At 37.5% G+C, this 13,720-nt stretch overlaps 1 protein-coding gene across 4 annotated transcripts in view; it reads right to left on the reverse strand.

The window, feature by feature from the left end:
* TTC23L (tetratricopeptide repeat domain 23 like) overlaps window positions 1-13,720 on the reverse strand; it is a 59,335-nt gene that overhangs the window by 27,702 nt on the left and 17,913 nt on the right. For 3 of the 4 annotated variants that reach the window (XM_079145762.1, XM_079145760.1, XM_079145761.1), the window contains exons 5-8: window positions 12,161-12,317; window positions 10,362-10,487; window positions 7,591-7,768; window positions 5,276-5,384 (exon numbers count right to left, since the gene is read on the reverse strand). In XM_079145762.1, coding sequence (XP_079001888.1) covers window positions 5,276-5,384; window positions 7,591-7,768; window positions 10,362-10,487; window positions 12,161-12,317 — 570 coding nt within the window. The remainder of the gene's footprint in view (window positions 1-5,275; window positions 5,385-7,590; window positions 7,769-10,361; window positions 10,488-12,160; window positions 12,318-13,720) is intronic. The other variant, XM_079145763.1, reaches the window with a different exon arrangement.

Here is a 13,720-nt window from a genome sequence, read left to right on the forward strand (position 1 = left end):
ATATTAAAATTTTTGCCTTTATGCTAGTTTATTTAGACTATTTATTTCAGTGCAGAAGATTGAACCCAGGGTCTCAGGCATGTAGGGTAAGTGCTCTGTCACTGAGTTTTTTCCTCAGTTCTAGACCACTGATGTCTAAAGTGATTATTAATACAGCTGCATCAGTATCTTCCATCTCATTATTGTTTTCTACTTTGTTGCACTTGTTCTGTTTCCAGTATTTTCTTTCATTCTTTTTTTTACCTTGTGGTTCGATTGAACATTTTATATGATTCCATTTTCTTTCTTTTTAAGATATCAGTTATACTTGTTTGTTTTTTACTCTTTTCAGTGGCTGCTCTAGAGTTTTCAATATACATTTACAACTAATTCAAGTTCACTTTCAAATAATACAATTTCACTTTATGGGTAGTGTGAGTACCTTATTAAAAACAAAATACTTCTGTTCCATTCCTCCAGTCCCTGTGTGATTGTTGTAATTCATTTTACTTATAATATACTCTTGCTATGATTTTGAACAAACTTATCTGTTAAGAAAAATACATTTTTATTTTACTAGCCCTCACTTATTCTCAATGTTCTGCCTTTTTTGTGTACATATGAGTTCCTGACCTACATAATTTTCCTTCTCTCTGAGAAACTTCTTTTAACATTTCTTGCAAGGCAGAGCCACTAGTAACAAATTCCTTCAATTTTAGTTTGATAAAAATCATTATTTCTTATTCACTTTGGAATGGTAACTTTTCAGGGTACAGAATTCTAGGCTGGTGAATTTTTTTCTCTCTCAAAATAAAATATTTCCCTATCCTCTTTTTGATTTCATAGTTTTGGGAAGTTAAATGTAATTCTTATTTTTTGCTCCTGTATAGGCAAGTTGTTTTGCCACCTCTGGCTTCTTTCTGATTTTTTCTTTGTTTGATTTTCTGTAGTTTGAATATGATATGCATAAGCGTAGGCTGGAGACTGTATTTTTATTTTGTCATTTATCTTGCTTGATATTTTGATCTTCCAGGCCTGTGGTTTGGTATCTGACATTAATTCGGGGAAAATTCTCAATATCTGCTTTCAAATATTTATTCTGTTACTTATGTTCTCTTCTTCTAGTATTCCCATCAAACATGTTATACCTTCTTGTAATTGTTCCACAAATCTAGAATATTGTGTTCACAGTTTTTTTTGTCTTTCCTTTTGCTTTTCAGTTTTTAAAGTCTTTTTTAAAGATATTCTCAATTTCTGAGTTTTATTTTCTTCTCAGTTATGTTCAGTTTACTAATGAGTCCATCAAGATCATTCTTTGCTTTTGCTAGTGTTCTAACAACTACCTAGTGTTTTTGTTTTTGTTTGTTTTGTTGTTGTTTGGTTCTGGGGATTGAACCCAAGGGTGCTCTACCCCTGGGTTCCTTTTCATTTTATATTTTGAGACAAGTTCTTGCCAAGTTACTGAGGCTGGCCTTGAACTTGTGACCTATATACTTCAGTCTCTTGAGTCACTGGGATTATTTTTTATTATTATTCTAAGTATTTCAATCTACTCACATTGTTCTTCTATTCTTGCAATGATGTCTATCCTTTGTAGGCTATAAAACATTGGTCATAGTTCTTTTAAATTCTGGTCTGATAATTCCAAACATACCTGCCATATCTGAGTTTGGTTCAGTTTGCTCTATTTTTTCCAATGTTGTTTTCTTGACTTTAAGGGTGTGTATGGGTTTGAATATGAGGTGTTCCCCAAAAGGTCATGTGAGACAATGCAGGAATGGTCAAAAGGTGAAGGTAGATTAAGAAATGTAGCTCAGGGCTGGGGTGGTAGCTCAGTGGTAGAATGCCTGCCTAGCATGTGTGAGGTACTGGGTTCAACTCTTAGCATGACATGTAAATAAATAAAATAAAGGTCCATTGACAATTTAAAAAATTGAAAAAAAAAAAGATATGTAGTTTAACCAGTGGATTAATCCATTTGATGGGTTTATAATATAAATGGACTAACTAGTTGCTAACTGTAGGCAGGCGGGGTATGACTTCAGGAAGTGGGATACTGAGGGCATTCCGTGGGGATTATATATTTTGTTCTTGGCTCCTCCCTCTGTCTGCTTCCCAGTTGGCAAGTTATGAAGTGTTTCTCCTCTGTGCCCTTCTACCATGATGTTCTTCCTTGCCTCAGGCCCAGAGCAATGAAGCTGTCCATTCATGGACTGAACCTCTGAAACTGTGGGTCCAAAATAAACTTTCCCTTCTTTAAGTTACATATATATATGTGTGTGTGTGTGTGTGTGTGTGTGTGTGTGTGTGTGTATGTTTAGTTGTAGATGGACACGATACCTTTATTTTATTTATTTTTTAATGTGGTGCTGAGAATCAAAGCCAGTGCCTTCACGCACGCTAGGCAAGTGCTCTACCACTGAGCCACAAACCCAGCCCCTTTAAGTAGTTCTTATCAGGTATTTTGGTTATAGTAATGAAAGAGTGACTCAGTGTGCCTTGCAGTTTTTTCTCGATAGCAAGATACTATATACTGCGTAAGAGGAACTGCAGTAAAACAGGCCTTGAGGATTGTGGTGGTAATGCATGAAGTGAGAAGAAGTATTCTATAGTCTTATAATTAGATCTTGCTCTTTTAATAAGCCTATACCTCTGGACTGTGAATTTCACAGCATTTCTCCTTACTCCTCTTAGGTGGGACAGGATGGATAAGTTGATTATAGTATTTCCCTTCCCCAATTCAGAAGGCTAAAAGGGGCTGAAGTTGAGTATTTTCCTTTCCCAAGTTCGTAGGCTCTGAAAAAATCCAATAGTTTAGGATTTGGCGTTAAAAAAAGTTTCTATGGAGAACTGGCTGAAGAATACTCTGGCATATTTCCAAATGGTTACTTTTTCTCTCCTCCTGCCAGAAGCATGAGGGATTTTTCTCCAACATTAACTTTGAAAACCTGCTCAAGCTCCTAGAGATCAAACAAAAGTGTGAAGGACCCCACTATTATTGGGTCTCCCTGGAATTTTTAAATCTCACAGTTGTCCACGCTGAGCTTCAAACAATTCTCCATTTACTGTTCATATTCTTCTACTCTGGTATTAGTCCCTGTGCAGATAGGTTTCTACTTTTGTTCTTTGTGATTCTGCATATGTGCCTGTTTCTCCAAGGGGAAACATAACAGATATAAGAAGAGTTGCTCATTTTTCAGTTTGCTTTTTACTTGTTAGGACATAGTGATGATTTTCAAGCTCCTTACAGACCAGACCAGAAACTGGAAGTCTTTGTTCAGGTTTTAATGCTTATTTTTACTTTTAGTTTGGATTTCTGAAGGCCCTGTGTCTGCATAGTTTAGCACTGAGTCAATGACTTGGGCAGAGGTTGTGCTCAAATACCTCTAGTCTGTATGTCTTCTATCTCATCAGTTGATCTGTATGAGCAATGCACTCATACAGTTGATCTGTATGAGCAAGGCCAGGCACATTTCAAATCTCACTTGGTTGATACTTTCCACTGGCCTTCCACTATCCCTTGCACATGCCTATAGTTTTCCAGTTTTTCTCCAGAGAGTTTTCCAAACTGTTCTCCTGAGAGTTTGTATCAAACTGCTATCATCAATCCTAGATGTTACCATTTTTTAAAATTCTGAAAATACAACAGGAGAAATATAGCATCTTTGCTATTATTTATTTCTTGATTAAAACTTTTTTATATGATTATATGCCATTTGTATTTATTTTTATGCATTCTGCTCCCCCCCATCCATTTTTCTATGTAAATGTAAATTTTAGCTCTCACATTTAGGACAATGAACCATTACGAGTTAATGTTTATGTATGGTACAAGTGAAGGCACTAAGTTAAATTTTTTTGGCATGTGGATATCCAATTGTTTTACTATAACTCATTGCAAACATTATCGCTTTCACATTGAATTACTTTTACATCTTTGTCAAAAATTCACTATATTTATATAGGTTTATATGGGGAGTTTTTATTATGTTTTAATGATACTAATCTCTGGGTCTTCCCCTTTGTCAATATCACACCCTCTTGATTACCATTGCATTATAGGAAATCTCAAAATCAGATACTAGTCTTCCTCTAATTTTAATCTTAATTTTCAAAATCTTTTTAGTTATCCTAGTTTTTGCTTTTTCATATAAATTTTAACAACATCTTATCTATATTTATAAAAATTACTGCTGAAATTTTTACTGTAATTACAGAAGAATTTACATCTTTATCAGTCTTCTAATCCACACACAGTATGTCTTTCTATTTATTCAGATTGGCTCTGATTTCTTTCATTAAGAGTTTTATAGTTTACAGCACACATATTCTCTATATTTTTTTGGCAGAATTATACCTAAATATTTCATTTGGGGACAGAGAACTACTCTAAGTTCTTCTAAACATTTGTTTCTAGCTTTGCATTATTATTATATTATAGTTAATTTTGTGCATTGGCCTTCTATTCTGTGACCTTGCTAAGCTTAAACTTACCTATTAATTCTAGGAATATTGTAGATTCTTTGAAATTTTCTAGAGGGACAATCACATTGTCTTTAAATAGGCACCACTTTATTTTTTCCTAAGTTCTATGTATTTTGTTTCTTTAGTACTAAATTTCTCACCGTATTACCTTACCTAAGACTTCTGGTACTATACTGAATAAGAGTAGTTATAGTAGATATCCTTGTCTCACTGCTGATCTATGTTCTGGGAAAGCATGGTCTCTTACCATAAACATGATCTTAGTGGTAGGATTTCTCTATATGTCTCATCAAAGGACTGTCTGAAGGATAAATTAATCAGCTGGCTTTCCTCCAAACTCCCTCAGTAACTAACTTTTGAAAATAGGTCAAGAAAATTCTAACTGCTATACTGTCTTGTAAACCAGAAGAAAAGAACCCAGGAGATTGAGAATGGAGGAAGAGGAGAGGACCAATCAGTGTTTTCTTTTTTCTTTTATCATTAGTTTTTCTTATTAATCAATACATCACAAGTCACCTTCATAGTATGAATGATTTCTACATCTTACAAAGGTGCATTGTACTGAGATTCTAAGAGAATAAAGGAAATAGAAAAATAGATAATTTTATTGGTTCTGATGTTCCAGCTTATTTGGGTGGATATTATCAGGTCTAAATTCATGTGTAATTGATTTTGTACAAAATCATGACCAGTCTAATCCTTCCATTACAAGCACAAGTAACTATATTTCTTATAGATAGATTGTTCACAAATGTCTTCCCATATGTCACTGGGAAATGATGATAATTGCAAAGCCACCTCTTCTACCTACCCCTGTGCTGGGGCTTTCCAGACATGGCATAAGCTTTGGCTAGTAACGCACTTGCCTCTGCAGTTTGGGGGCTGACTTCAGTGAATGAAGAAACAGAGATAGAATAGGCCTGGAAAAAAAGAAAATCATGACAAAAGTAAGTACCCACATGACAGTGCTTCCCTGTGGATTTTCTGGTAGTTCTGACAGAATTGCTAGTTGATTGAGAGCCAGGTATAGCTAATCATCGAGTTAGATGGAAGATGTTCCAGCTCTATCTCAGCTTTGAGTCTCCATCAAGTAATTTCACCTTCTTATGCAGAGGGAATATATGGCTCCTACTGATTAGGCTTGGGAAAGATGAAATGAATTGATGTATGCAAAACACTGGCCACAGTTCCCATCACATGGTAAATTCTCAATCAATGTTTGCTATTATTAATTTTACTGGGTTTCACATCAAAAATAAAATTATAACTTTAACCTCTTCAAGAGTTCACTGTCAAAGTCAAGTGTAAAGTATGGATCCTACAGACACACTGCCTGAGGTTCCATCCTGACTTAGACTCTTATCTTGATAGAAGATAGATCACTTACTTCTTCAAACATAAAACAGATGATAAAAACAGAATGGTCACACCAATTATTGTAAATACTAATGAGTTGATGGATGTACAGTGTTTAGAACACCACTTGGAATTTAGTAAGAACTAAAGAAGATTTTTTTTGCTTTTTTTAAAATTTATTTTTATTGTAAACAAATGGGATACATGTTGTTTCTGTTTGTACATGGAATAACAGCATACCATTTGCATATTCATACATTTACACAGAGTAATGATGTTTGATTCATTCCGTTATTTTTTTCCTTCCCCCTCACCCCTCCCACCTCTCTTTTCCCTCTATACAGTCCCTCCTTCCTCCATTCTTGCCCCCTCCCACCCCCCATTAGTATAAGATTTTATTATTTATTATTATTTTTGTGCTAAAATGGAAGGAGCATCAGGAAAGAGAAAGAAGAGTAGCAAAAACATCTAGTCCCTACCCATCAGAAAGAAAAGAACACCTGTACTGAATGTGTTATGGGCCAAACTCTGTGAGGTGTTTGAAGGAGTTAAAGAGATTATCAGACAACACTTTTAAAGTCAAGACACAGAGCAGTAAGCATAGGCTCCCCAGGGTCAAATTTTCTGAGTTCAAATCCCTGCTTTGCCATCTGCTACAACAACTTCAGCTCAATTAGCTCTAACTCTTTGTGAGTCACTTTTCTCATCCTTAAAATGAAATAAAAAATAATGATGATACCGCCCTTCATAGGTCTCTTACATGGCTTAAATGAATTAATACATACTCAAATGCACTTAGTAAAGCATTCCATGAGTTTTAACACTTATTTTTTGGTATTGTTGGGAAACACTGATATCTATTGTTTAATCCATACTGATCCATGGCTTTAAGCAGTCTTGAACTCAAAACCTGGAGCAGCTTCCTCTAAGAGTGGATTCCCCGCCTTCAAAGAAATACTTCCTATCATTTCTCCATTGTGGAATGTTTACTGTCTTGGATTGTCAAATTAGACACAAAGCCTTTTCTTTGGCTATCTGTTTTCAAACATACTCTTATAAGACTGCACTACAACTTTTCTACAATGCAGGTGATCCAGTCTTTTGTTGTTTGTGGCTATAGGAGATACCTGAAGTTATAAGCATTCTCATTTAGAAGAGAGAAAAGGTAAATTCAACTAGCAGTTTGAAGTACACTATTACGTCAAAGAACCCTAAATTGTTTTCATATGATAGATGCAACATTCCTACCTATGTTTTGTTTTGTTTTGGTTTCCTCTGGACTTTTGTCAAATTAGTTACCTCCAAGTGAAACAACCTTTTATCGGCTTAACCTTAGACCTAGAAATACAACCAGTTAGTTAAGCTTAAAGGATAAATGACAGCATTATACCAATAACATAATTTTTTCCATTTAAAAGGGCTTTTGTGTTTGCTAAAGACTTAAATTCAGTAGCCTCTATGTTTTTTTCTAGGAGTACACTCTCACTTGGCTTCCTCTTCCCAGCATCCAGAGAGATAAGAAAAAAGCCTTGGAAGGGGAGAACTGTCTCTTGATCAGGTTGCACAGATGATATACTCACCTCAGTCAGTGTTCTTTGCTCAGGTCACTTAAAATTGACAATGGGCGATTGTTTGGATCTGGCGGGAAGTCAGGGTTAACATGGAACCAATCCCACCCCCTTGTTCTAAGAAGCCCACAAGAAGTCCACACAGCCCTGGCTCTGGGACCAAACAAGGCCACGTAGCCTGGGTTCCAGCCAACTCACCAACCTGCTTCAAGTACTGGATGGCCTGCTCATGGTTCCTCCTCAGCTGCTCAATCTGGGCAATTTCCTCATAGAGACTAATCAGATCTGATGTGTCACTACCCTCAGTAGCAATAACATTGCCAATTACCTTTTCAAAGTATGCCAGAGCTAGGTTCAACCTGTGGACAGCCAGTGAGGCTCTACAGGAAAAGAAACAAAGATAGAAAGTCACTTACTTTGCAGACACAAGGAATTAATCCCAAGAACTAACACATTTGACCCTTATAGGTCAATCATCACGGTGGTTGGTTCAAAATCCAGCCTTATTTTAAGTAAACTCCTATTATCCTGCATTTACTCACCAGATTCTATTGCCTACATTTATTAAACCCGTTAGTATATTGCGTTATCATCTAATTTTTATAAAAAATAGAAAAATGGTGTTCAACAATTCATAAGATGGGATAATTTACTCAGAAACAGACTCTCCAAAATCCAAATAAAATTTATCACCTCTAGTTCTCTCCCTTTCAGGTTAAAGAAAGTTTCTGCTTTGTTTTGAATTAGTTTAGTTTATTCTCCCTCAGTTAAAGATGAGATAACACTGTAAATATCCTTTAAGGAGGTGGCTAAATAAATTATGGCACATTATATTCTAAAGTACATTACAGAGTCATGGTTTTTTTAGACTACCAATATGGAGAAATATTCAAAATGTGCTAAGTTTAAAAATCAAGATATAAAACTATGCATCAAATATGATCCTGAGATAGACAGACAGACAGCCAAAATGTTCATAGTAGTTATGTCTGGGTGGAGGTACAACTGACTGTTATTTTCTTCTTCATACAATTTGTATTTTCAAATTTTCGACAACAATATTGGAAATATAACTTTTTTAAAAAATGAGGATACAACAGGATCTCATCAAGGTTTATCTTTCCAGGAAAAACAAGGCATAATGAGAAGAACATGGGTAGTTCTGATGGCTGGTAGCTTTATTAAGCTCCAGGAGCCTATATTTCCTTCCAAACAAAGCACACAGTTAATTAAGCATATCTAAATTATGAAGTTGTTATGCAGGTCAAATATTATATGCAAAATCACACAAAATATAGCAGATACACCATCATTATTACTTTCTCATCTCTTACTGCATGTTGAGTTGAAATTTTTAAAAGTTATTTTACATGAGGCATTCTAGCAATAGTTCCTCTTTTTTTCCCAGCTGGAAGGTTTATCCTTCCCCTTAAGATTAGAATCAATAATCAAAAGAGCACTAGCTATCATCCAATAATTATCTGTACAAATAACCATTTAATGGATCAGACCACTATTTCCCCTGACCATAAAAGCAGATTATAGAATGATTATGGCTCTCATCAAGGGATTGCAGGGTGATGTTAGCAAGTTGTCTGAAATGAACATCCTGCTTCAGTTTCCTTACCTTAAATGGGAAAAGGGACTTGCCCTCACTAGATATTTGGTTAATACCAAAAACTCAGTGTGGTACAGAGGTGAGCTATGAATTCAGGTACTTCAGTTATAAGCCTGGCTCTTATCTATTAGTGTCAGAACTACTCTGTCAATTAATCTTTCTGTGCCTTAATCATCTTATCTGTAAAATAAAAATAAAAAAAAATCTACCCTCATAGGCTGTGGCAAGGGCTGAATGAAATAAATTATGAAATTAGGGAATAGTGTTGAATACATAGTTAGACTGTAAACATTCTAACATGTAGAACAGTGCATGCACAAACAGCTGCTCAATAAATATTGTGGACTTAATGAGTGAAATAAGCACTAGAATTCACTCTGAAAAAGGAAGGCTTTCTTTCACACAAGGCAGAAAATCTTTATTGCCCCATGTGACATTTACCAGACTAATTTATGGACTTAAGTCAGTAGTGTGGTTTAGCTCTAGACATTCTAACACATCCCCACCATTTCCCATTTGACTTTGAAATCCACAGTTGTTGAGAGGAGGCAGAGGTGGTACACGCATTTCACTTACTTATCATTTGGTCCATTGGCCAATATATTGTGCTAAGTGCTTATTAGCTTTGGAAACAGATTCCTTTCAAGGATTTGAAGATATCTGAAAAATCTAGGGAACAGTATAAACTTTTGTTTTCTTTCTTTTTTATTTTTCTTTGATAATCTGATGGGCCTATTCTCATTTCTAAATATTCTGGTTCTCAGATGATTCCTATCTCAACTGCAAAACAGTTAAGTCTTATTCTGGCTTGAACAAATTCCATGAACTTTGTTTCCACACAGAACAATACTTTACTTAAAAATGCACATGCTGTGCATAGCTTTCATGGCATCCAATTAATTCTCTTCATTAAGTATTCCTTCCCTGTTAAGATATTACAATGTCAAAAGTAGGAGGCAATTTAGGGGAAAAAAATAATTAACCCCAGTATAAGTGAGAGGCAGTATACAGAAGGGCTAAGAGTCAATGAGTTCATATCACAGATCCAACGTTCACAAGCGAGGTCACTTGGACAATTTGCTTAACCTCAGCCTTCGTCTCTCTGCCCTCTCTCTGAAGAGAGCAAAATCATGCCAACTACTTCAATAGTGGTTGTGAGGATTGTGTGGTGATACACATTAAAACTTGGAGCACAGTACACATTTGATAAATATGAGACTCTTTTGTTATCATGAGTTTCTGCTTTTGTTTTTTGTTTAACTCTGAATATTTTTCTCCCCTGCGATAGAGCACGGAACAATGTGCAACTCCAGGCCTCATTCATAAGTTTCAGCTTCTCTACACCCAGATCTTACCTGCCCAAAGCAATTGTTAGGTCTTTCTCTGAGACGTATAATCCACAAATGCCTCTCTTAGTTAATCCGTTCAGTTCCTTCATGTGTTTGTCTGCCTTCTGCAAGTTGAAATAGGCCTCCCTGCCAGTGAAACAGTCAAGGTAAATAACAGGTGCACAAACTAACTGCACTGCATAGGGACAGCAGTTGATAAGCAAACAAAAGGGCCCCTTGGGAAATGAAGCAGTATTTGAAAATGGGTACTTTACATTCTCTATTCTCCGTGTGTCAAGAAGGAAGAATTCTCTGGAAAAGAGCAGGGCCTTCAGTTTACTGAGATGACTGCCTAAATTCAGGTCTGCACTGAATGCTAAGGGTTTGCAGGAAAGAACAGAAACAGTTAAATTACACTAGATTTCCTTTAGAGGCATCTATTGAGTGACAACAATTATTCATTTTTCCCAAGTTGTTTCATAGGAATGGCAAGAGAGGAACTAATTATGCTGAAAGGGACTTTCTGGGCCACTTAGAAAATCCAAGAAAAGCAGGTTTTTGGCCAGAGGCAAAAATCCCCTTAATTCCCCAATACTCTTCTATTTCCCACATTTTCAGTAGCCCCCTGCTAGGAGTATAACAGAGGAAGGCCACATCAGATTTCACAAGTGCAGCAACAGAACCAAAAATGTAGAGAGTAGGATGTGTGGAGAGGAGTAATTATGTTTATGATTATTCATGAACCTGAAAGACCCTGGACCATCTTTCTGGTGGAGACAGTAGCTATATAAATCGCTTGCTTCTTGGGGAGAGCTGCTATTATAGCTTGGGTCTTAAGTGTCCCCCAAGGTCCATGCGCTAAAGGCTTGGTCCCCAGCATGGTGCTACTGGGAGGTGGTGGAACCTCCAAGAAGCCAGACCTAGTGTGAGGTCACTGGAAGTGCATCCTTTAAGGAGATGGTGGGACTCCAGCCCCTTCCTCTTCTCTCTTTTGAGGTTTTGCTCTGCTACAGACTCCCACCATGATGTGCTGTATTGCCACAGGCCCAAAAGCAAAGGGGCTAAGAGACTATGGACTAGAACCTCCAAAACCTCCAAAATAAATTTCTCTGTCAGCTGATTATCTCAAGCATTTGTCAGAGTGATAGAAAGCTAATACAGGCACATATCACAGTCCCCCTCTGGGGATATGGAGAACCCATCTCTTTTGTCTAGTTTGCTTAGCTTCCAGTTTCATGGGCAATATTTTCAATAGCATTTCAAAAAATTAAAAATAACCAAGAATCCATTAAATCAGTAAGTTTTGGCTGTACATTACAATAATGTGAGAGACTTATAAATAACTAATTGAATAGATACTTCTCAGACTTACTAAATCAAAAACTCTGGGTTGGGGTCCATAGAATAGTAATTCTTAAAATTCCTCAGGGAATTACAATGTGCAGCCAAATTTGCCAAACTGTGACTCAAATTACCACCCATTCTCTCCATTCTCTGCCACCCCCATCATTCATGTCTGCATTGCAAACACTTATTTTCTTGGGTACTCAATGAAGAGTACACCAAATATGGAAAACTTTTGACTGCTGCATGAGGTGTCATTAGTGAGATCCTTCCCATGGTTCAACTCAGGCCTGGCATGAATAAACATGGGAGAAAAATGCCTATTTTTTCTAGACAGACAGGCACCTTGTGGAGGGCCTGGATGCTGGGATGCAGCTATCAGGACTTGGTGTCATTTCCCCCGCTCCCATGATGACCCTCCTAGCGGGTATATCCTGTGGTCCTGATCACCAGACGCAAGTGAAAATGAAAGGAAAGGATATTGGTTCTGTAGGAGCCAGACCACCCCCAGAGTATAGTAGAGCATGACCAAAGCTTCCAGGATTTCCTTTTGCTCCTTGTCTGAGGACGCGTTCCCCTTCCAGGTCAATAGTACGTTCTTGGCAGATTCAGCATGTTTCTTGGCCTGAGCTGGGAGGCCTGGGGAAGGTAGAAAGTGGGTGGCAGGAAGAAAGACATTAAAAAGGCATGTTCCAATCAAAGACATTCCTGGGAGAGGAGAAAGTGAGCAGTATAGCTGTCAAATAGTCATTAGTTCCCAAATCTGGCTGTGAGTCAGGATTACCTGGAATGCTGGTAAAGAATACAGATTTCTGGGCTCCACCCAAGACCTAATGAGTTGGAATCCCTAAAAGAATGGCGTCCAGGAACTTCTATTTTTTAATCTCATCATTGGTCCTTATGCAGCCCTCCTGGCATCAGTCTGCAGACTTGAGTTTGGAAATCACTAATAGAGACAGGAGTGCAAGCCGAGAACCCCCTTCCCAGTTCTGTTGCTAGTACCATGTGATTCTTTCCAACCGCAAAGCTTTTCCCTCCTCCAAATGTCAAATGACAACAATAATTAAAGAAGCTGCCCCTTACCAGACACATGGAGATAGTCCAGGAACAAACTAGGTTATGCCATAGAGTGCTGTTGCTTTGAGCTTTCTGGAAAAGGCATTCTATAAATATAAGCCTTATGAATCCAATTACTTCCATCTGGAAATTTTTTTAAATCCAAGATGAAGCTTGTGATACTAATTGGTCACACACACACACACACACACACACACACACACACACACACACACACACATAAAAGGAATCCAGTTTCTAAAGCAGTGAGGCCCTCACTAAGAAGACGAACATACCAAACCCCAGCTAGACAGACTGGCAGGGATTTCCCCTTGTTCTCAAACCAAGGCTGGTGTTCCTGAGTGCTTCCCAGAGCTATCTGTTCAGTTAACAGAGGGAGATATGGAAACACTCAATGCATGTCCTCATCTTCTAGCCTAACGTGTATTCTTCCCTTTCCCTGATGGGAAGGGGGAAGTCCTGACAAAAAGAAAAAGGCCAGAAGAGAACACACCATCTTAGCTCTCTTTTACTCTATTAAAAAGCAATGGCTGGTGTTCCCTTTCAGTTCTCTCTCTCTCTCTGCGGGCACCTAGGGGCTGGTAAACATATTCATTCCTGCCAAGTAGGCCCACTGTGCCCCTAATCCTCATTTCACACCCCTGGCCCAGGTCCTACACAGCTCACCCTGCCTTTGGCCCTTGGAGTCTGATTTCACAGCATAGATTCAAATCAAAGGCAATACAGATAAATGGAAAGGATTTGCCCCTGATGCTTGCAGCCCTCATACATTCTAAATGTGCAGGACCTCCTTTAAGGAGTTAACACAATGCAAAGAAATGATGCCTTCTCTGTGAAAGCTCTAAAGTAATCCTAAACCAATTATTCTCTGTCTAATACTCAGAGGTAGTGTTTCTATAGGTCTTAACTGAGAAGAGAAATGGACTCTGTAGCAAATGACAGTGGTCTTCAAATTGTCCTGTGCA

This window comes from Sciurus vulgaris (assembly GCF_902686455.1).
Source record: "Sciurus vulgaris genome assembly, chromosome: 6".
Lineage (NCBI taxonomy): Eukaryota > Metazoa > Chordata > Mammalia > Rodentia > Sciuridae > Sciurus > Sciurus vulgaris.